A 23,129-nucleotide genomic window follows, 5' to 3' on the forward strand; every position below is an offset into this window, starting at 1 on the left:
CAATTACTACCTACTTGGGCAGGATTTCTGCTGGCGAGCTAGGGGCGAAAGGCTCAGTATCTCATTATTACTCAGCTCCTGTGCCGGCCAGTCCCCTCTAGCTGTCTTTTATTTTGAAATAGCTGGCTACACCGCCTTTATTCTGAAGCTGGATTTGCTTGGCTATGCAGTTATTGTGAGGATTCTGGAGAAGGCCATTGTCAAGTCTTTTCTCATAATTTTTAAATGCATGATTTTATTCCCTGCTGTTTATAACAGCTCCCAGAGAGACCGATGCTGAAATCTGCAGCCTTACCAAAAATGTCTCCTTTAGCACATTTGAGCGCACCAGTTTGCTGTTATAGGGTAGCTTACATGCACTGGGAGGCGTGCATACCCTTGTTATTGTCGGGTCGCTAGGAGAATTTGACTGTATATATTTCTTGAGTATACTGTAAGGTTCTTCGTGAGTGCAGGGCTATACATATTATTTATTATTGTACAGCTGCTTATGAGGTTTGGTTTGGACACTGCTTTGTTGTTGTAGGGTATTTTGTGAGGGCTGCCTTGCTAGCAATTAATTTGGAAAAAAGAGACCAGACATTTGGGGGGAATCATCACCAATGCATGGACTGCAAACATTTACGCATCGAAAAAGGCAGGTCAGATTCAGTGCCACTTGATCTTAACAGTATCCTTTGAAATCATGTCTTCTTTGGTGCCCACCCTACCAAGAGCTCTGCTGTCTGCTTGCCAATATATGTCCGTGTAATGATGTCATTGGAGCAACTGTCAGGGCAATTTTGTACCCCAATAATGCAGTTACCACAAAACCTAGTCCTCCTCTTGTCTGTCTGTAAACTGAGATGACTAACTGGGAACCAAGGGTGAGACCTGCTCATCTTACTCACTGCTGGAATTCAAAGGCACTAACAGTAAGAGGAAGGTCAGCAGAGCTTGGCGGTAAATGAGACATAGGAAGCGTATTCTGCCTTTAGGAAGCGCCTTCTCATTGGCAGGGTCTTGAGGAAGTGGATCTATCACGGGAGATGCTGGAGCCTGTTCTGCAGCTTTGTCCGGCTAGGCACTGACCTTAGCTAAGTGGCAAGTGCTCTGTTCCTAATGCTTCTTCCTCTGAACTGATCTCTACCAGTTATTATCCAAGCAGGATGCCACTCTTCTTTGTTCCTTTCCCCGCCCTACACCCACTCCACACATGGCATAATTTCATTTTAATTCTCTGCCCTCAAAGGATAAGCACCTAGGGATATTTAGACGGATGACAGTCACACTGTGCAAATGGCAAAACATCCATCCTCATCTCAGGCACCCGATTACTTTTAGTCATTTAATATCTTTATAGTATTGCTGCTACGCCCTCTCAGGAAAATAGCTCCCCTCCCCCTTCAATCATCCTTTCCTCCCACCCCATATTGGGACTGGATATTAATCTTAAAGGAATATCATTAAGTTTGCAAAGAGAATCATTTAAATGTTAGGAAATGTAGATGATGAGGTGTGTAGTGAATGAGGCAAGAGACTTCAGGAAGAGAAAGGCCAGTCTCACGGTTAAGATATTGAATGCTGTCCTGGACAATTGGCTTCTATCCCTGCCTCTGCCACCGAGTTCCTCTGGATGCTGGGCACGTCACTCAAACCAAACTTTACACAGTGGGTTACTAACTGTGCGTTCCGAATCTTCCAAATGCCATACCTGAGACCCTGGGGTCTGAGTTGCAGCTCTCTCAGCACTCACAGCTGCAGCTGAAGTCAGTGGGAGTTGTGTTTTGCATGCAATACTCAGGCATAAAGGTATCACAAATTGGGCACCCAAAATGTGTGGGTACTTTTCACTTTAATCTCGCAGTGCCTCAGTTCCCCGTCGGCAAAAAGGAATAACACCCCTCATCTCACGGGGCTCTGTGAGGATAAATTCATTAATATTTGTGAAGCACGCAGATAATACAGTGATAAGGACCACAGAAAAGCTGGTGAACATATTAATTATTCTGTCTGCACAACTGGCAACCTTAATGCTGGTATTTCCAATCTTTTGAATGCTTGACTTTACAACCTTACTAATGTTCTTTCAATATAGTTTTTGTGTGTTATTTCCTAGGTTTTTTAAAAGGCAAACTGAGAAAACAAAATTTCATTGTGGTGGCATCATATTGACATCTACATGGTTGATAGCAGGCTTGGAGCCTTTAGATCCACTGCCCAGACCTTTGCCGGTTGAGCTAGAGGGTAACAGTAGCAGGTTGGCATCCACTAGACGGGAACACTTTCTCAGTGGGTTTCACAAATATTTATTGACGGGAGGAACAGTGAGACTGGAATCTCAGGTGCCATTCCAGGCTCTGGAGGGAAGTGTACTCGTTTCCCCCAAGCGTGAGCCATTCTGTTCCATCCCCTGTCTTTGTCCCACTCCTGTCTCTTTTCCACTCCCCCGCTCCAGTTCCACCCTCCTTGCTTCGCCAGTGCCAGGCCCGACTCCTCTCATTCCGGCCTCACTCTCCTAGCTCAGATGGTCCCAATCCCCAGCCCACTGCCAGCTACTCATCTGATGTGTCACTCTCGCCCACTCTGGCCTCCAGTCGCCCATTCCCCCACCGCCACTGATCCCCAGCCCCAATCTCCCTCCCTGGGTTCTTCCAATTTCACTGCTTATCTGCCCCAAACCCCAGTTCCTTATCCCCGTCTCTTTCTCCAGCCAGTCCCAGTTCTCTCCATGCACCCTAGCTCCTCATCAGATCTATCTCCCCTCCTACTTTTGCCTACCCCACTGTTTCTCAGTCCCAGTCACCTCGCCCAGCCAGTCCCTGATCCTTATCCCATCTCAGATCCACCTCCATCTGCGGGTTCTCAGACTCCCGTCCCCGCTCTTATGTCTCTTCCCAGCTCCCAGTACCGTCTCCTTGCCCAGCTCCTTGTCCCACTCTACTCCCTCCTCTCACCCCCTGTGTGACTCATGTCCCTTCTGTATTTGAATCAGGCAGCTTCCTTCTCCACGCTGCCTGGGCCCACGGGTGGAAGGGGCATTTCTGAGAACACAGAAAACATCGGGTCTCCTTTCTCTCCAGAGCTGCTGGGAAAGTCATGCTCAGCCCTGGGCTGGAATCTACCCAGCGTACATGAAATTGTCAAGGAATTTAGCTGCTAGAATCTAAGAAGTCTCTACTGCACATGTGAAAACTCTATTTTTCAAAGGGTGATAATTTGGCCAGATTTGGTGGATATTTGCACGGGTACAGCGAAAGGAGCATCACTAACACAAAGGCCACTTCCTGCTCCAAAGCATGGGGGTTCTGGAGCTTTGCAAACAAAAGATCAGCAGCATTTTTTAACGTGGGCAAAACAATGCCTTTTCTCTCACCTCAGTCTCTGACACAGCTGAATCGTTTTGGTTGAAATTTTACACGCACAAAAAAATTCATCCTGAGGCAAACACCCAGCATGGGAATCTTTAGCCTCAATGGCTAAAATCTGGCAAAATTATTAGCCACTGAAAACGAGGTCTTACAATGGGAAGTGTCGGGCAACTTGAATGATGGGCGGTGCTACCAGTCCCGCCTGTAATAAATGAAGAGGGGAAAAGAAAGCGATTTTCTGATTTTAAAAAGGAGGAGTCCCACATGCATCTAGAGAAACCAACTGCTGGTGCTACCGAGGCCTGTAAACTTTCCTGCTGGGGTCACCTCTTTGCCATCACAGTCAGTTCTCAGGAGGCTGTCTGTGTTCACTTGAGAGATGGCCACGGAAAAGCCCGGGTGCTGCAGGAAGCGGTCGTGGTGCTCCCGCGGGTGGCACTCTTCCATCTAACCCATCACTGAACCACTGCCAGTGCAGTCCTCAGAGGTGCAATGCCACTGGGGTGGGTTTTTGGACATGAACCAGGGCGCCTTGGCTACTTGCGGTAATTGAAGACCCCATGGTACATTGCAAAGGAGCAGCGAGGTCACGCTCCATTGGCCTGGATTCAGATTTTGCGTAACTACCTAAACTTGCTTCCTAAATTCCCCTGGTGGCTTCAACTAGCTACATTATTTGTTCCTGTCCTTGTGCAATCTGATGTCAAACAGCTGTTGTGTTGCATACCGAAGCTGGACGCATTTCAGAATGCAAAGTCAGTCTTGTGTAAAATGCTTTGTGACCATGACAAAAGGCATTCTGGAGATTAGTGGGAGATAGTGGAGATACCACTTCCGCCTACAAGCAAATGGAACTCAATCGAGCCCTAAGAGATTGTGGATACGTGGTTTATACAGCATAAGCGTTGGGTGCTGCTGAGGCCCAAGACAGGGAACAAGGCTCACCCCCTGGCACTCGCCATGTTCTCATGTATATTTATTCTATACATCCCGTAATATAGGGCGAAGGGTGGCAGCTTGCAGTTCAAGGCCAGCACATATGGGGAAAAGTGAGTTTAAAAAATGCCTTAAAAGGTTGATTAAAACAACTTTAGCTTTGGGGAGAGGTTGTCTCTGGGTTTCCAGAGAGCGAGATGAGGTTTTTTTTCTGTAGGGCAACAGTTCAAATTCAAAACCACTTGCAATGATTTATGAGGCCACAGCTAGCACCATGGATGATGATGTATCTGCCAACTGGTGCCACTTGATATGAAAGCACACTTATGCACTAAACAGACTCAGCCACCCAAGGCCTGGACTTGCAGTGCAAACATGCCCAGAGGCTCACAAAGGGGTATACACAGCAGCTGATTGAGACAGGAGAAGCCATGCTGAGATGGCCTCTGTTGGACATCATCTAGCCTGGAGTTGTCTCACGCTGTCCAAGCAGGTACGAGCTGCACTGAGCAGATCTCAGCTGGACGTGGTTCTTGCAGAAAACTTCATCCCAGAAAACTTCATGTCTGTGGATTTTTTGTTTTTCTGTTGTGGATTTGTGTACGTGCGTGCGTGTTTTGTTAAGGCCTATTTACATCAGCTTTGCATCAGCACGTACAGTGGCAGCAAAGGATAAAAACAAAAGGCTGAGCAAAAGGAGGAGGAGGGGAAGGGCCCACAGTCCCTCGGAGAGGGCAGGTGAATTCCACCCATTGTTTTTGCAGCTGCATCTTAGCTTTAGCTTCCAGACCAGAGTGGTGTCGCTTCTTCTCAGTGCCGCCTGGCCAGACCAACAGGAAAGGAAAGGCGGTTTTGGCACTGGTGCGAATAGATGACCTTGAAACAAAACGCTGAAATTTTGTGTGATCAAATGGATTTATCACAATCTATGGTATCCGATAAACCTCCCCCACCTAACCTTCCCACACAGTAATAACCAACTATACCTGGCTGCCCAGCCTCCACTACATTCTGCTCCATGCTCCCTTGAGATTTACCTTCACTGCCACCAGCATCTTGTCCTTGGTGGGGCTAAGGTTGTAGCACTCAGCCAAGAACACCTTCCCGAAGGCACCTTCTCCCAGTTCCCTCTTCAGAACGATATCTCTTCTCTTAATATGCTGCACATCTGCAGGGAATGGGTTGATGGGGAGGGGAGAATGAATCAAGGTTAATGCCGGGAATGGACAACAACTATTTACATTTCTAGGGCTTCACAAGCTCTCTGCCTTTTCACACACACCCCTGCTGGGATGCAGCCACTCTGGAGTGGAGCTAGTGCTGCGTAAAACATCTGCAAGGAAAGTGCCTGAAACTCATCAGGTTTTTGCTACAAACTCACAGCAGGTTCAACGAGAGGGTCTGGAAGGTTCAGGAAACTTTTGGCTCAGTCTCCTGCATTGTTCTGGGTCCATGTGGAATGAAGCTGAACATGACGTATGCTTTGGCACCAACTTCATGACATGCTGCCCTTTCACATGGTTTTGATGCCAGACCAGGTGAAATCGGACGGTTTTGAGTGAGTTTTGCATAGAGACTTTGGATGACTTTAAACCCCCAAACTCAAGAGAGATATTTGGGTGGCTGGCCCCCGGGGGGCCAAAACAAGGAAAGTGACCTGAGAGGACAGAAAGCACTGACTTTTCGTGACATTCTGGGCAGCAAGTGGCACCTGTTTCATAGCACCCCACAATGCCGCACAAGAGCCCGATCCTGCAGCCCTCGCTCCCGTGAGAGCTCCTAGAGGAGCAGGCCCATCATCACTATGATTTCCCTGACACCGAAAATCAGCTTGATTTCAGTGCGTCTCTGCTCTTGAGTTACGGCTGCAGGATCTGACCTAATTTATGAAAGGAAGTGAAGGAAAATATGAAGTGAAACACAGGAGGGAACAAACAAATAGGTGATCTATAAAGACCTCAAGAGCAGGAGCATAAACTGCAGTGTCCCAACTAAATTCCTATCAGTGCAGTATCTCAGGGCCAGATTTCCAACAGTATTTAGGTGCCTAAAGGTGCAGACAGGTGCCTAGTGAGTTCTTCAAGCAGGTTGGGCACCTAGCTCTGGCTGAAATCAATGGGATTTAGGCTCCCAACCTGCTTAGGCACTTCTGAAAATCCACTGAAGCACCTAGCTACACCTTCAGATACAGAATTGCCTTAGAAAATCTGCTGCTAGGTGCCTTCTCTTGGGGACAAATGCCCTGGCATGATTAATGACCAGCGGACCCCAAGCATCGTTTTCATCTCTCACCCAAAAGATGGCACCTCCTGCCTCTGCATCACTTCATGAATGAGTCCCACTGCTTCCAAAGGGCTCATTTATGGCTCCAAGGGCATGAGCGGTGCTGGGCTGGGAGAAAGAGGTGCCCAACTACAGTGGCAGTATCTGGAAACATTGTGGCCATGGAGGCCAGGAGCAGATACTGGGGGTAGCACATTCACCAGAGCCAGCTGCTTCACGAAGGCACAGGTGCAGCATGGACTCTCCACAGCTGAGCCCTACCGTGTAGGAGGTAGGGTAATGGCAGCACTAATGACTCCTCCCTTGTGCTCATGCACCAAAGGCAACCCCATTATGGCTGTCCTCTGTGTGGTAAAGTGCTCCCTCCTCTCTCCCACGGTGGGGCAGCCATAATTTGACCCTCTGTTTATGTGCCCCCAGTTTCCTCCAGAGCATGTTGGTTTTGTATCCTTTCCTCCATCTCCTTTTTCAAAGGTGGCAGTAGGGATCTGTACTCAGTAGGAAGAATTCTCTGGTGCCCAGATTTCATGTTGGGCTGGACTATCTAGAAGGTAAGACAAAATTGATACAGCACTTTTGGTGGCTGCACTGAATCGTCTGGAAGATGGCACCAAGACGGAAAGGTGACAGCCCACTGTAAGTGCTCATCCCAAGCGTCATATCAACCCTGACTCAGTTCAATACACATCAGCTTCACAGGGGGGGAGGGAAGAACACAACCTGTGATGACGCAGGCACTGCTCAACTTATCAAAAAGCCAATGCAAAGTCCTAATGACTTTCATACAATTAAACCCGCTAATTAAAAGCTCGCAGGCAGGTTTATAGGCTGCCATCTCCCGTCTTCTCACCCGTTTGGGAAGTGAGATACTGACAGATTGCATAATCAATGGGCCTTGTAATTAACAATGCCTCTGGAGAGAATTCTCATTGACCTTTTCAATAACTGCGCACTGGGCAGAAAACTGTTAGTTACCGATATTAATACTAGTACTAACATTAAGGCACAGGATGGTAGCCACATCCTAAATGACTGATGTGAACTCTCAAACGACAGTTGAGGACAGCAGTTCGCGTGTGGGTTTCTTTGGTCTGGCTTAGTTTCAGTGTTTATAGGGTACCGAGAAGAATCTGAAATGTCTGGATGCACTTGGGTAGGGAGAGCCCTAAAAACAGTTTAAATGGCATTGAATTAAAGAATCTTCCTTTCTGTTTATCAAGGTATTTCTATGGGGCCCATCACTGTAGTCTATATACTAAGGATTTGAGTGTAGTGAAAGACCAAATATTTCAAGTCTTGGTCCATTGTACAGCAGTCACAAAGGGGGCTAAGAGGAGGCTGTCTCATACTGAGAGAAGTCCAAAGATACTGCACTAGCATTTTATAAAGAAATATAGACTTATCTGAAGGATATTTGAAGTGTGATAAAGAGTCCGATGTAGGGAAGTGTAGATACTGTATGGGGTGGAGGGGCTCTTGGGTGAGCAGAGACTGATGGCGTTTGAGATTATTTACACTAGAGGGAAGACAATTAAGAGGTGACATGGCTGGAACTGAATCAAAATCCATTTCTGAATCCCCCAGGTCTTGCTCAGAATTCACAGCTCCAACCTACTGTATCTGTAAAATGAAATGAGTGTGAAATACCAGACATGGGAAAGTTCAAGTCTGGATTTTGTACCTTCAAGTTCAGAGGGTTCAGACTTGATGTTTGCTCCATTATAAAAATACACATTTTGGATTAAAGATCTGGAGTTTGGAACAGGGATCTGGTGCGGGTAATTTAAACTACCAATGGGTTGTTCACATCATGACCTATGTGATGTTCCTGAACAGGCCACAGCTAGGAGAACACACAGGAAGTTTCCAGTCCCAGCTTCCAGCAGTTAGAGATTATGGGACACCAGTAGCATGCGGTTGCATCACTGATCATTTTTGCTAATAGCCATTGATGGACCTGTTTGCCATGAACTTCTACAACTTTTTAAAATTTAGTTATACTTTAAGCCTTCACAACATCTCATGGCAATATATTCCACAGGTTGATTGTGCAGGGTGTGAAGAAGAACTTCTTTTTGTTTGTTTTAAACCTGCTGCCTATTAATTTCATTGGGTGACCCCCTAGTTCTTATGTTATGTGAAGGAGTGAATAACACTTCCCTATTCACTTTCTCCATACCATGCATGTTTTTATAGACCTCTAGCATATCCCCCCTTAGTCGTCTCTTTTCTAAGCTGAACATTTTCAGTCTTTTTCATCTTTCCTCATATGGAAACTGTTCAATACTCCTAATAATTTCTGATGCCCTTCTCTGTACCTATTCCAATTCTAATATATCTTTCTTGTGATGGGACAACAAGAACTACATGCACAATTCCAGGTGAGGGCATGCCATTGATTCATATGGTGGTATTATATTTTCTCTTTTATTATCCCTTTCCTAATGGTTCCTAACATTGTTAGTTTTTTTAAGTACTGCTGCACATTGAGCGGATGTTTTCAGAGAACTAGTTATGATGACTCCAGGATCACCTTCTTGAGTAGGAACAGCTAATTTAAATTCCATCAGATTGTATGCATACCTGGGATTCTTTTTTCCAATGCGCGTTACTTTGCACTTAGCACCGAAGTTCATCTGCCATTATGTCACCCATTCACTCAATTTAACGAGATCCATTTGCTCCACTTCGCAGTCAGCTTTGGACTTAACCATCATCAGTAATTTTGTTTAATTTCCAAATTTTGCCACCTCATTGTTCACCCCCATTTCCAGATCATTTGTGAATATGTTGAGCAGCACACGACTCAGCAGAGATCCTCAGGGGACCTTGGTATTCACCTTTATCCACTATGAAAATGTTCAGTTTTCACTGACCTTTTATTCCTATCCTTTGTTTCCTATCTTTTAACCAGTTACTGATCCATGAGGGGACCTTGCCTCTTATCCCATGTCTGCTTACTTTGCTTAAGAGCTTCTGGTAAGGGACCTTGTCAAAGGCTTTCTGGCAGCCCAAGTACACTGTATCGACAGGATCACCCTCCTCCACATGCTTGCTGATGCCCTCAAAGAATTCTAATTGGTGAGGTATGATTTACAAAAGTCATGTTGACTCTTTCCCAGTCTGGCTCTTCTTAGGTAACATATCACGTTTATCTATGTGTCTGATCATTTTGTTCTTTACTATAGTTTCAACTAATTTGCCTAATACTGAAGTTAGGCTTACCAATCTGTCATTGGCAGGATCACCTCTCTATGCTTTTTTAAAAATAGGCATTACATTAGTTACCCCCACATCATTTGGTACAGAGACTGATTTAAGCAATAGGTTACATACCACAGTTAATTGTTCTGCAATTTCATATGAGTTCCTTCAGAACTTTTGGGTGAGTTCCATCTGATTCTGGTGACTTATTACTGTTTAGTTTATCAATTTGTTTGAAGACCTCCTCTACTGACATTTCGGTTTGGGACAGCTCCTCACATTTGTCATCTAAAAAGAATGGCTTGGGTGTGGGGATCTACCCCATATCCTCTGCAGTGAAGACCGACACAAAGAATTCATGTATCTTCTCTTCTGCGGCCTTGTCTTCCTTAAGTGCTCCTTTAGTAACACAATCATCCAGTGGCAGGCTGCCTGTTTCTGATTAACTTAAAAAAAATTGCTGCTAGTTTTTGTATCTTTAACTAGTTGCTCTTCATATTCTTTCTTGGCCTGCTAATTGTACTTTAACAGTTTACTTGCTAGGGTTTATGCTCCTTTCTAGTCTTCTCAAACTGGATTTGACTTCCAATATTTAAAGGATGTCTTTTTGCCTCTAACCACCTGTTTACTCTGCAGTTTAACCTTGGTGACATATTTTTGGTCCTCTTCTTTTAAATTTGGGGTATGCATTTAGTTTGAGTCTTTATTATGGTGTTTTTAAATAACCTCCATGCAGTTTGCAGGCGTTTGACCTTTGTAACAGCTTCTTTTAATATCTGTTTAACTAGTTTGCCTCTTTTTTGTGTAGTTCCCTTTTTGAAGTTAAATGCTACCATGGTGGGTTTCTTTGGCCTTTTTCCCCCATACAAAAATGTTAAATGTAATTACATAATGGTCACTATTCCTGAGCAGTCCAGCTATATTCACCTCTTGGATCACATCCTGTGCTCCATTTAGGACTAAATTAAGAATTGCCTCTCCTCTTGTGGATTCTAGGATTAGCTGCTCCAAGAAACAGTCATTTGTAGTGTCTAGAAATTTTATCTCTGCATTTTGTCTGGAGATGATATGTATCCAGTCAATATGAGGATAGTTGAAATCTCCCATTATTACTGTGTTTTCTGCCTTTGTAGCCTCTCTACCTCCCTGAGCATTTCATAATCACTGTTACCATCCTGGTCCGTATATTCCTACTGCTATATTCTTATTGTTTAGGCATGGAATTTCTATCAATAGAGATTGTATGGTACAGTTAGATTCATTTAAGATTTTTACTTTATTTGACTCCATGCTTTCTTTCACATATAGGCCACGCCCTCACGAGCGTGACCTATTCTGTCAATCTGATATATTTTGTACCTTGGTATTGCTGTGTCCCATTAATTAGCCTCATTCCACCAAGTTTCCGTGATGACTCTTACATCAATGCTATATTACAGTGAGTAGATGGAGAGGATATCCTGTTGAGGTGCTGGTATCAAGCAGTTTTAATGGATTTAAGAAAAAATTGTATGGCTCTATAAAATGTAATAAGCTAATAGAGAATCAGTTTTGTGCTTGGGAACAGTTGGCCACCCTTTCTGGGGATCAGGAGGGAAATATTTGCCGATCCTACTTTCCCCCTCCATCCCAGAATGGCCACAGGGAATTTTGCATAGTGGTGTTTTCGGCCCAGGTGGAGTAATAATAAATAACATTTTCAAATGCCACAGGACTAAGCTGGTGCAACTTAGATCAAGTTCTTGGAGACACAAAGAACTCACTGCTTTGTTTGGTCTACCTTGCTGTGTCAGTATGGGTTTAAAATATAAAGCAATGAAATATAGCCTGGCATTGTATCATTAGGACCTCTGTTCTGGCTAGCCTTTGATCTGGTCTTCACTACCCCATTTGCACTTTAACTTGCAATTAATAAGGCAGCCGGAGTTGCTACCAAAAACACTACGTTGCAAGGACACATGGGAGGTTCATCTGAATAAAGCTATTTACCTCCTACTGGCAACAGCTGAGTTCTGCCTGATAAACAGCTGTTGTTTGCTGTTCCAGGCAGACGTGGGTGTACTAAATCTGTTTATCTGTCTCCGCTGGGTTGCGGTCAGCCTTGCTAACAAGGTGTATGCAAACAGCCTTCTCACAAGCCCCACTCTTATTTTCTTCTCCATATACTGTTAATCTACAAAAGAAAGCTAATAAGACAATCCAAAGGAGGAATCTGTGCAGGAACCGCAATAATAACTGACAGGAAAATAACCAGACTCAACAGCACTATGGGATCTCATTCAAGGCCATGCTGTACCTACAAGGACAGATGCTAACACAGAGCACTGAACTAGATGCCATAATCACTGTGACAGCTCATAATTCTCGTCCCACAATTGTTAAGTTGCTAGGGTGATAAGCAATATAGAAAAAAAGATGGACAAAGAATAAGACTGAAGGGTATCTATCCTTGTCTATCATGAATTAATTTGTAGAAAACATTTTTGCCTTCTTCCATTACCATTCTGAATGGTGCATGAACCTAACCGCAAAATGCCCAACAAGAGAAGAGGTTAGAGTAAGCCTCGAAAATTATGTTCTAGAGTTTGGGTAAGCAGGAGGAGGTGTGCTCCCCGTGACAACTACTTGCAGGACTTTTGCTTCCATGAAACTCCAGGCAGAGGGTAAGGACCTTGGTTCTGCTGTGGGACCTTATATAACCTCCAATGAACCATTTGCAATATGGCTGAAAGTGCATTCCATCAGAAAAATGACTGTCTAATAGTGGCACCTTTTTATGCCCCATCTCTGTTCCCCCCGTCTCTGACTCACATCTACTGCATTTCCAGACAAACGTATTTGACTCTCATTACCCTGCAGAACTAATACAGCTTTTGGGGGGCAAGGTGAATGCAACTCTGCCTCACGCATCAGCCCCGCATGTCCTGCACCAGCCCGCCGGAGATGGACTAGAAGAGCCAATAGGGCTTTTCCATCTCCAACTCGTATGGCTGATTCTATGATCCTACGCTCATATTGCAAAATCTCTATCACTGGTCACAATGTAAGAGGCAGAAAAAGCCCAGCTTGATTGTTTCAGATCCCAAGTGGAGTTTGCACTCTGGCAGGCAGAAAAAAAAAATTATAAATGTAACAGTTTTAGAAAGATAAATCAGAAGCGCTCATACTTTCCTTTTCACAAGGCCACTTTTCTGATTATTTACATGTTTTCAAATTACTCTTTATTATCATTGTTTTTTTCTTTCTGGGTGTTTTCCACACCTCTTAAGATACCCCCATTTTCCTTTTAAGACCTGCCAACTCCAATGTCTTTCAAGCAAAGGACCTTATGAGATGTTGGAAGGTTGATGCAGATACTGTGGTGATAAGTATAGCATGAATGCTTCGGACTTCAGGCAGGTGGGTAGGCAAAATCACAGGCACATACACAGTTGCTAGGACTAGGCCTCAAACTACATAGCAGCACAGAAAGCTATCCCTGGGCTACTGTTCTGGGCTGTTTATTCTAACTGGGCTAAAATTGATCTGTGTGACATGCACAACATCCATCTTCAAATGTCATGAAAAGGGGCTTGTTTGCTGGTATGTATTGGCTAACCGATTTTGTATCCTGCAGCTCCTGATTCATGGATAACAGGCAGCCCATTTGGGGAACCACAGAACAAATGGATGGAAATCTCACCCCTCTCTCTGTTCTCTTTTCTTTTCGCCTTCCATTGTATATCAGTATCTTCTTCTCCTACTATGCAGATGACCATCTCAGATCCCTCCACTGGCTTCCTCTCTTCCTTCATGTTGAATTCATGCTCCCTCCCCTTACCTTACAGGCTCTGCCCAGTACCATCCCAACCCACATTTCTGCTTTCATTTGCCACAGTGCACCCTACCTCCTTCCACTCTTGACTTTGTTACTCAATCCAGTTGAAACCACCCCCTACATTCTGTTTCTCTCACTCTTCAAAACTCACTTTAAAGCTGGCTTCTTCCATGTGCTTCCCTACAATACATTGATCTCCTGAGTTTGATCACAAGCTCTTTATGGCAGTATCCTTGTCTTTTTTATGCACTTCTATTGCTTGCTTTACACTTACAACGCTGTATATATAATAATAATGGGTTACAGTTTTCTGTGGGGCTGTGAGTAATTTGCTGCGACAAATAATTTATTCTATGAATTTTGCCTTTTTCTCTGTTCACCAAAAGGTAATAAAGTTTTCAGATGTATTCATTATTCACTAGTTTCTTCCATGAGTAACTGTTACAATAATTCTTGTGAATCAGTCCTATGTGACTTGCATGCACCGTGACTATTAAAATAAAATATAATGGTCAGAATTTGCACTGCATCTCATGTAATTAAGACATGTAACTAGCCAGCAGAGTGCATTTCAAATTGTACAGGTGTCAATTAATTGTGCTGATGAGTTACCCAAGACACTTGAACCGACAAAAGCATGCAGCAGGATGGAATCAAAAAAACCTCACAGTCGGCAGCCCGTTAGAAAGTGATTTAACTGGCATTTATCTTAATAAAAAAAGGTTACTCATTTGCTAACTTCATTTGATCTGATTCTCCATTTGCATTGGTGTGAATCAGTAGTAACTGTTGAAATCAATGGAGTAAAATGGTGTAAACTGGTTTAAAGCTGGTGAGAGGAGAATGAGGTCCATATTGTCTATGATGGAGAAACACACACACTGTTCCTCCATGAAGATAATAAATAGGCTGCATTCCTCTTCTGGTGGTACAGGAGGTAGTCTGGCCCTTGATTGTCTTTTGGAGGAGCTTCTACATATGCTCCTTGACAGCTCTTCTCTGTGCCTGGCCCCATATTCTTTGCTGAGACCATACATTAGAGTTTGTCCATATACCACTCAGGATCGTGTGATGTCCTGTTGGAGCTCATGTTTAAAGTAGTGATCGATGATGAACGTCAAAAGGGTTACTTGATTACCTGTTCTGTTCATTTCCTCTAAAGCATCTGGCACCAGCCACAGTCGGAAGACAGGATACTGAGCTAGATGGACCCATTGGTCTGACCCAGTATGGCCATTCTTATGTTCCTATGTCAGAGATTCAGTTCAGAACTGCACCACAAAGATGGGATTTGTATCCTAACCTCCTGTGACTCTCCTGAGCCTGCAAAACTGGGTTGGAAATCTCCCATAAATAGACTTTCTGAGCTCTAGAAACCACATGTATCAAAGCCCTTCCTATCCCCTCCTTTCTCAGTCACTATGAATAACACCACCGTCTTCTCTGTAACCTGGGCATCATGTTTGACTCAGCCCTCTCTCTAGCGCCTCACATCCAGGCCCTGTCTAAATCTTGCACGGTGTCTCTAAGATACAGCCTCTGCTATCCATTCACACCGCTAACACTCTAATCCAAGCTTTTATCATTTTACGTCTCGATCACTGCAATCCTCTTCTCTGGCCTTGACAAAGACAATCTCGAGCTCTCACTTCCAAAATGTTGAGGCAAAGATCATTTTTCTTGCTTGTTGATTTGATCTTGTCATCCCTCTCAGTGCATCCCTCCACTGACTCCCCTTTCTTCACAGCATCAAACATAAACTACTTGTCTTCACTTTCAGGGCCCTTCACAGCCCGGCCCCATGAGACCTATCATCTTCCATACATTATCAAGAAGTTGACTCCCAACTCCAGTCAGGCAATGGGGCCGCCCTCCATGACTTACTCGTTAAATTTTCCAACAAGCATCTTCATGCTTTCTTCTGTGCTGCCCCCCATACTTGGGAGGAGCTCCCGATTCAAAACCCACAAAGCCCCTCAGGGTCCTCCTTCAAAGCCCTCTTTGAAATTCTCTTTTGCCACCAGGCCTATACAAGCCTTGACAACAGTTAAGAATCTGGTGTGCTTAGACCACAGCCTGTCACACTGACCAACATTGTCTCATTGTTTCCTTTTATTCCCCCATCTGTCTATATCCATCTGTTGTCTATTGTGTTATACTTACATTGTGAGGTGTTTCGGGCAGAAACTGTCTCTCTGCTCTCTTTGGAATTCTTAGGAGCTACTGCAAAAGGCTCCCTCTAGATTTACTTACCCCTATAGTGCTTGACTGAAAAGATGTGCCTTTTGCCATGATCTGAAGGTCAGTAAAATCAGGCTTCAGAGAGGATGAGACCAGAGGGAGCATTTTCACAACCGGGGACGGTTCTTTGAGAATGCCATGTCTCCACCATCCCTAGAGACACCTCTAAGGCCCAGCAGCCAAAACATCTCATCTAACCTCTGCTGCCACAATAACACACAGGGCAAGAGGCTGACTCTAAATGAGCCAGATTTAAAACCAGTATCTTCATTTGTACCTGGAAAGCCAGTGTGTGCATATAGCCCAGCTGAAAAACGTAAACCCAAAACCGAACCCTCATTTTCATTAACAACGTTTTAAAAAATTATTTCCGGAGAATCACAGGACCTGCCTGCTAATTGTTTTATAGAAGGAAATTGCATAAAGTAACTCAGGATTATTGGCTGCCTTGTGGATTCTCAGCTGCAATTTGTAATTATTCTCAGGACTCTTCAAAATTTCCTCCCTACCTGGGGAGTTCCAGAAAGAAAAGTAAACAAAGAGGCCACCTCGAACTGAGGATTCTTGTTGATCATCCACCGCAGATTCTGCCAGCGACTGTAGGAATAACTAATGGAGGCCTCCAACCTAGGTGTGCATCCAGATTCTTGTACAGTGGCAAACTCCCATCATTAAGAGGCAGATTCTCCTCCTCAGTCAGACGTGTAACTTGGCAAACTATTTCAACCAAAGTTCACCTGGCACATTCATACCTTTTATGATTATTGTCCCCGAGATGAATGGATGGTAAAAATGACACATATGCTTTCTCTGTGCTAAGAAGTCAATGGCCCCAAACAGCATCACTGGGAGAACACACCAAACTTCAGGGGCAGGGAAAGTCTGCTTTGCCCAACATGGTGGCCCGTCCCAGCCTGGTTTGCGGTGATCTGAATGCCATGTCTCTGCCTTTCACCACAAACTCTTTTCCCCATCTCTTCCTTCCCAAGAAAAATCTGGATTTCTCGCGTTAGACTGCAATTCTGCTGGTCATCAACACCTCTGCGACAGGAGCCATGGATACCATTGTTGCTTGCCTCTCCTCTTGCCTTGGCCACCGCCACTCCTTTCCCTATGCCCTCCCAGAGACTCAGCTCTCTAGACTTCAGCATGATGTCGGCCTTCTCATCCCTGTGAAGCAGCACAGCCATCTGACCCCCCACTCACAAACACTTCCATTGGCACCACAGTCATTTCAAGATTCAGTTTAAAACTGCTCTCGTTTTTAAAACCTCGCTGCCGCTACACTCGCAGATCTTCAGTCCCCGGCTTGCCTAGCTCTGGACTCTTCCTTGCCACACCAAACAAGCTCACCACCGCAAGGTCACGCTGCTCTGCAGCTCACATTGTCTAAAAACATCGCTAAGCCCCAAGGTCATTGCAAGAGCACTTGTCATCTGACCTGAGCCTTGTCGAAGCTCCAGGCAAAAGACATAAAAACAGGACAAAGGTTTCCATAGCTCTCCCCACCCTCTGCTGAAATCAGACTCCAAAGACCAGCCTGTCCAGCGAGCTTCATGTATTCCCGCCATCCATTTCCATATATATCCAGGTGGAAATCACAGTGCGTCACGGACATCCTCCACTGAGGTGATGCTTTGGGCTCCTACCCCTAAGTGAGCGCTGCATTTGGCATGGCAGGGGTTAACTACATGGCAGGGAGTCATGTGGGCAAGAAGCCAGACCTGTGTAGGTCATGGAGTGGGATCAGAGCTGAGGAAAAGGAAGGTATTGAGCTGCAGAGACCTTCGTGTTGGTCCAGAATCCAGGAGCTACACCGCGAGGTACCATAAATGAGACCTCATGTGAACAGGCAGCCGCTCCTTGACTCGCCAGTGTGTTCCAGCGGCTCTTGGAAGCGGGAAGGGAGATTCTTGGCAGGGGTGGGAGGAAAAGAGAATACGAGAGGGGACAGGAGGCTGTCTGGTGAGCGTGTTTTCTTTCCACCAGCCAGGCTCCTGAGTCGCCCGCTGCCAAAGCACTCGGAAGAAAACATTAATTCAATACCACACATTTAATTACACATTATTTGAAAGTGAATTTATTTGAATTGAGGAAAATAGTCTTCAGAGAGCGCATGCCTCCCTCAAACTCATCAGTCTGGCAGGAGGGGTTCAGAAAGGAGAAACGGTTTGTTTTCCACCAGCTGCAGTGGCTGTTCAGTTCAGTCCTCCCAAAAGGGGCGATTTTAAAGAGCTATAGTTGCTTTTCACAGGAACTTTACAGGTTGATTTGATTTTCCAGCCAGTTTTCACTTGATTGGAAAGTGCTGCTGCAGACAGATCCCACTTGTGATTTTTCTGGATTGCTAGTGGCAGAAGGGGGAGAGGGAAGGCTCCCTCAGGGGCCCGCGCAGTAGTCAGATTTCAGACTTAGTGCTTTAACAATGCAGTAATCAGACACTTAACGGCATCCTATTGCTGAGATGGATAATCCCTGGGAGCAACCAGGAGGCCACTTTATGCAGCAGGCTCAAAGCTTCTGGGCCGTCCCTTTGTCCACTCTCTCCAGGAACATGGATTGCATTACTTTCTGGCACAGAGGTTTTGCATGCCTCTCTCTGCCTTCCCCCTCCCCCCTCCCCAGCACCCCAAACTTCAACCACTCCAGCTCTTTATGCTCCCAATAAGGAAAGACCCACATAATTGTGGCATGTAGACACTATACTGCTGGCTGCCTCAGACAGACAGACTGGTGCATCCAGAATACAGGCACTATTACAGGGTCTAAGAATTACTATTGCCCTGAGAAGAATTCTCTTGGGGAAATCATTCATCTTTGGCTACACGGGGATGGTGACTGTCCCCAACTTTGTTCTAATGGTGGATGGGATTCATACCCCCAACAGCCTCTTCTGAACCACACAGAGATGCACACGGTGACATAACACCACAGCAGAGCTCCTGGTTCTTGGTTCCTTGGTGGGAGAGGAACTGGCTCTTAAAAAACCCAGCCTGAGACTTCTCCTTTACCACAAGCTACGGTTTGGCTTCCCTAGTGCCTCCTAGCATGACTTTCACTCAGGACTGGCTTACGGCAGTGCACATCATGACACGGGGCCTTGTCCCTGCACATCACCCTGCTCTCCAATCCAGGAGGCAGGAGCAGAGGCATTGTCCCTCATTATCCTGCCAGGAGTCCACCCCACCTTTGTCCCTGGACTGCCATGGCCTCAATTTCCTATCGGCATGTCAATGATAGGGCCCCCCCATCCCATCCCAGACTTAGGGGCTGCAGCAAGGAAGTATCCCCTTGAGAGGCAGTGGGGGCAGCAGGGGGTCCCCTAGTACTTACCCCAGCAGCCATGGTATATCTGCATGGGTGGGTGGGATGGACAGATCTGCTGTACTCTTCTGCAGAACAAAGTATCCTCTGCTGGAGTAGTGATGGCAGCCCATGCCCTGGGCAATGGGTCTTGGAGTTAACATCCCATTGAGATGCATGGAGCACTTCACCCCTCTCAGGGCTATTGCTTCAGGCTGTCTGCAGACTCAGGCAGACATCTCTGCATGAGTTACACTCAGGTCACATTTTCAAACTTTTCCTTGCAACCATGCTGGTTCAAATCACACCTTTTTTTTTTAAATGAGAGCTAAGAGTCTGGTTTAATCGCTGACTCCGGAAGCCAAGGTCCTAGCCATGGGCCTATCGAGTTTATGCTTTAATCCGGCCCTGCTTTCCCTAATCTTCCTGGTGACTTCTGCTCTCAGTCTGTCATCGCCACTTGGAGCCCAAGAGCCCATCATACACCACAGCTTCCCAGAGATCCTCACTAGATTTTGGGGATGCGTCTGAGCATAGTTAGGGGGTGCTACTAGGAACAGCTTGTGGTATCCATGCTGCTGCCTGAATGATGGAGTCTGTAGGTAGAGGGTAGAAAATGGGGTGGGAAGTTAAGGGGTAACTGGAAAAAAGGTGACGATTCAGACAATTCAGATGGGAATCCAACCAGATTGTGTGATCTGGAGGTGGCTGAACACAGACTTGTTCATCTCACAGATTATAAACTGGGGAAGTGAAAGCACTTTGGGTAGAACAAGAAGCAACCCAAACTTTGGCTAAAACTTAAATAAAACGCAAACTTTTTAGAAGGTCGACATTTTTGGCTAATTTCTTTCAAAACTACGTTTTATTGTCACTGCTCCCTCCACTCTTCCTGGTTCGTCCCTCAGGCAGAAGTGCCAAAAGGCCATGAGAGAAACCTGTTCTCACAGAATTCCTGGCCTGACCTGAAGCAGGAAGTAGTGGCAATGCGGTGAGAGACAGCTTGTTCTTCTGAGTTTTCCAGAGAGCGTTCCACATAGTTCAGAGATGCCCCTGATCCTTGTCCTCATGAGTAGTGACCACAGTGAGCCATACAAGTCTCAACCGAACCTAGTGTCTTTCACTACGGGCTCCGGGGGGCTTCAGGGTACCTGTCTCCTTTGCCATTTCGCTACAAAGGGCTTGCTCTGGCTGTCGTTAAAGTGCAACGAACCCAGCCCAGCTCACGAAACGAGAAAATTCCATCAATGAAACCATGTGGAGTGAAAACATGAGGTGCTGAAAGACAGATCTCAGGCTCATGTTATGATTTCATTAGAATGTCTCTCTCTCTCTCTCTCTAATTTGCCCAATTTCCATCTCTCCCCTTTTCTTCCGTCCCCCGTCCCCCCCCTTATCCCTGCTCTCAAGCAGTTGACACAGGAGGCATACTCTAGTCTGAGGCTTGATGAGGTGTTCTTTCGGACTCTTGTTTTTCTTATGCCCTGAACAGGGCCTGTCTCCTCCTTTCTCGCTGTCTGAGGTTTCCTTGGCTTCCTCCCTACTTGGGCCGACCACACCCCAATCCCTTTCATCCGCGCAACGCCTCCTGCTGGAGGAAGCCCCCAAAGGAGGAGTAACTTGAGAAACCTCCTCCTGCCTCTGCGGCACCATGGTCTAAAATTGCCGTGGTTTGGCTATTTCGGGGACAGTACTTATTAGGCTGCACATTTTATTGGGAGGAATAGGGGGAGGGGAGGTCTGTACGGAGGAATGAGCTGATCTGATGGGGCTAGCAGCTGCTTCTCATTTAGCCATGTGGATTTGGGAGTAGCCTGAGTCCTCTTCCCCCCACCCCCTCCATTTCCAAGACCAGTTCAAGGCTGGGGAAGAGAGAGGTGCATATACTGGTGTTTTGACCCCATACTGTGATGCTGCAAGCTCAGAGAAGCCAGCCCACCCTCACAGATGATGTGTCCTGTCCTCACAGGGACTGTGACTGCAGCAGGAGCTGCTGGGAGAGCAAAAGGCTGTCCATGGAGATAGGCCAGGGACTGTTCGGTCCCCTGTTCATACTCTATTTTGTACATAAAGATGCCACATTCTGCTATAGCTGGATCCGGGGGTGAATATGGCCCTTTCCACTGGTGAACTCAGCATAAGCTGCGTCATGCTACCCCCTTGCCAAAATCACCATGCTCCCCTTGGCAAAAACATGCCCTTTGGATTAGTGACAGGTGAACCTCAACAAGTTCCGTCTTAGAAATGTGGGTGCTCATCCATCTACTGCTATCCATGCAGAATTAGTTAAGGAAGCATGTGAACTTGTTGGGACCCTTTCCCTCCTTTCCCTAGTCTACCTATTTATTTGTTATTCATCTTTAGTACTCCCTCTTATTTAGACTACAAGTGGGCACCATGATCATCACCACAATATAAGTCACTGACCCTAATTTTAACTCCTATTCTAAAGACCACTTTGATATCTCTTATTTATTAATCAGAGTAGAAACCCAGTCCCTTAACCTTTCCTCACAGCATCGATTCTTCTAAGTGGTAATGGACAAACTTCAAAAGATGCAGTGTTCAGGTGTGAATTAGCACCCACAATTCAGATCCTCACCCGGACTTCTTGAGTCTACAGTGTTGGGCTGCAATTCTCCTGCAAACAAGACTTCTGGCAATCTTTCTGGGAATTCCTGCTTGTTTTGCTTCTGGACAGGCTGGAAGTACCAAGAAAGCAGCAGAGAAAAATGAAAAATAATGTGGGGAAAAGCTGTACAAACCCTCAAGTCATGTTTTTTTTTCCCCCCTGGAAAGAGGTTCAGTGGGGCAGAGAGACTCAGGTTATCTGAATTGCTTCACTCATCCTTTCTTCTGATCTGGTATCCTCTCTCTTGCCCACACTACAGCAGCCTGAGACAAAAATCTCCTTCCTGTATGACAGTATTTCCAGAGCTGCACACAGCATTCAGATGGAGTCCAAGAAGTACCTTACTCCCTCCCAGCACCTCCTCTTCTGTTTTGTATTCCTTTTTTGGCAACACAGTCCTGTATCCAGTTTGCCACTGTGCACACTTGGAGATCTTACAACAGAGTCAGTACTGGTGAAACATTAATAAAGTCAATGGAATTACAACAGGGATGAATCTGGCCACTTGCTAGCAGTACCCACCATGAAAAAAATTAATACAGTTTATGAACAACAGAGGTCCTTAAAGTGATCCCTGGGATACTACACTTTTGACCTCTTTTCAACTGGAATAGTTTCCAGGGATGGCTCCTTTTTGTCTCTTGCTCTTAAGTCAGCTTTCTATCCAGCCTCTTATTTTAAATCCTACTCTAAGACTCCTAACCTCAGCCATGAATCTCCGGTGTGGAACCCTTGTTGAAATACTTGTTGAAAATCTAAGTATGCTATATCCATTAAATTTCCCTTATCGCTCATGGCAGTTAGATCCTCAGAGAGTGCCTGCAGACTAGTTAAGCATGATCTCCCAGTGCTTCAACCCATGCTAGTCTGGCCTTCCTAGCACTGTGCTTTTCCAGATGTTCTCCCACCACATCCTTTAAGATGAATTCCAAGAGTTTCCCCAGAACACATGTTCAGCTCACTGGTGTCAGTGCCTCCTGGTTTGTCTCTTGACCCCTTCTGTAAATAATAGCATTATGTTTGCCACCTACCCCTCCTGGTGAATCTGATGAGCTATGTCAGTAAAGATGTCAGTGAGAGGTTCAGTTATTTCCGTGTTCATTCATAGGTGTGTGTGTGTTATCAGACCTGGCTCTGTGCCTAAACAGTACTTTCCCCTTGTCCAGTGCCCAAGAGAAACTGCTCCTCAGTTTGGGCAGCTCTTTTCTCCCTTCATCCTCTGTAAAGATGGATGCTCTTTATTAAATGAAAACTATTTAACAATGCTTCTCTTTCCTGATCACTGATACCAAGTCTCCACTGTCCTCCTTCCCTCACGGATGATATAAGCTCTCCATTCTCCTCATTCCTAAGATAAATTCTC

The 23,129-nt window shown here is 45.5% G+C and overlaps 1 protein-coding gene across 3 annotated transcripts in view; it reads right to left on the reverse strand.

Annotated features, from left to right (window-relative positions):
• Positions 1 to 23,129, reverse strand: part of NTRK3 (neurotrophic receptor tyrosine kinase 3) — a 297,966-nt gene that overhangs the window by 45,490 nt on the left and 229,347 nt on the right. Inside the window, exon 13 of one of the 3 annotated variants that reach the window (XM_067555657.1) lies at positions 5,324 to 5,454. In XM_067555657.1, the coding sequence (XP_067411758.1) occupies positions 5,324 to 5,454 (131 nt within the window). Of the gene's footprint in view, positions 1 to 5,323; positions 5,455 to 19,487; positions 19,731 to 21,619; positions 21,837 to 23,129 lie in introns of those variants that run through there. The other 2 variants (XM_067555661.1, XM_067555659.1) reach the window with 2 other exon arrangements.

Source organism: Emydura macquarii, unplaced genomic scaffold, assembly GCF_026122565.2.
Source record: "Emydura macquarii macquarii isolate MOO-44397 ecotype Brisbane River unplaced genomic scaffold, CSIRO-AGI_Emac_v2 contig_1644, whole genome shotgun sequence".
In the NCBI taxonomy this organism is placed as follows: Eukaryota; Metazoa; Chordata; order Testudines; family Chelidae; genus Emydura; species Emydura macquarii.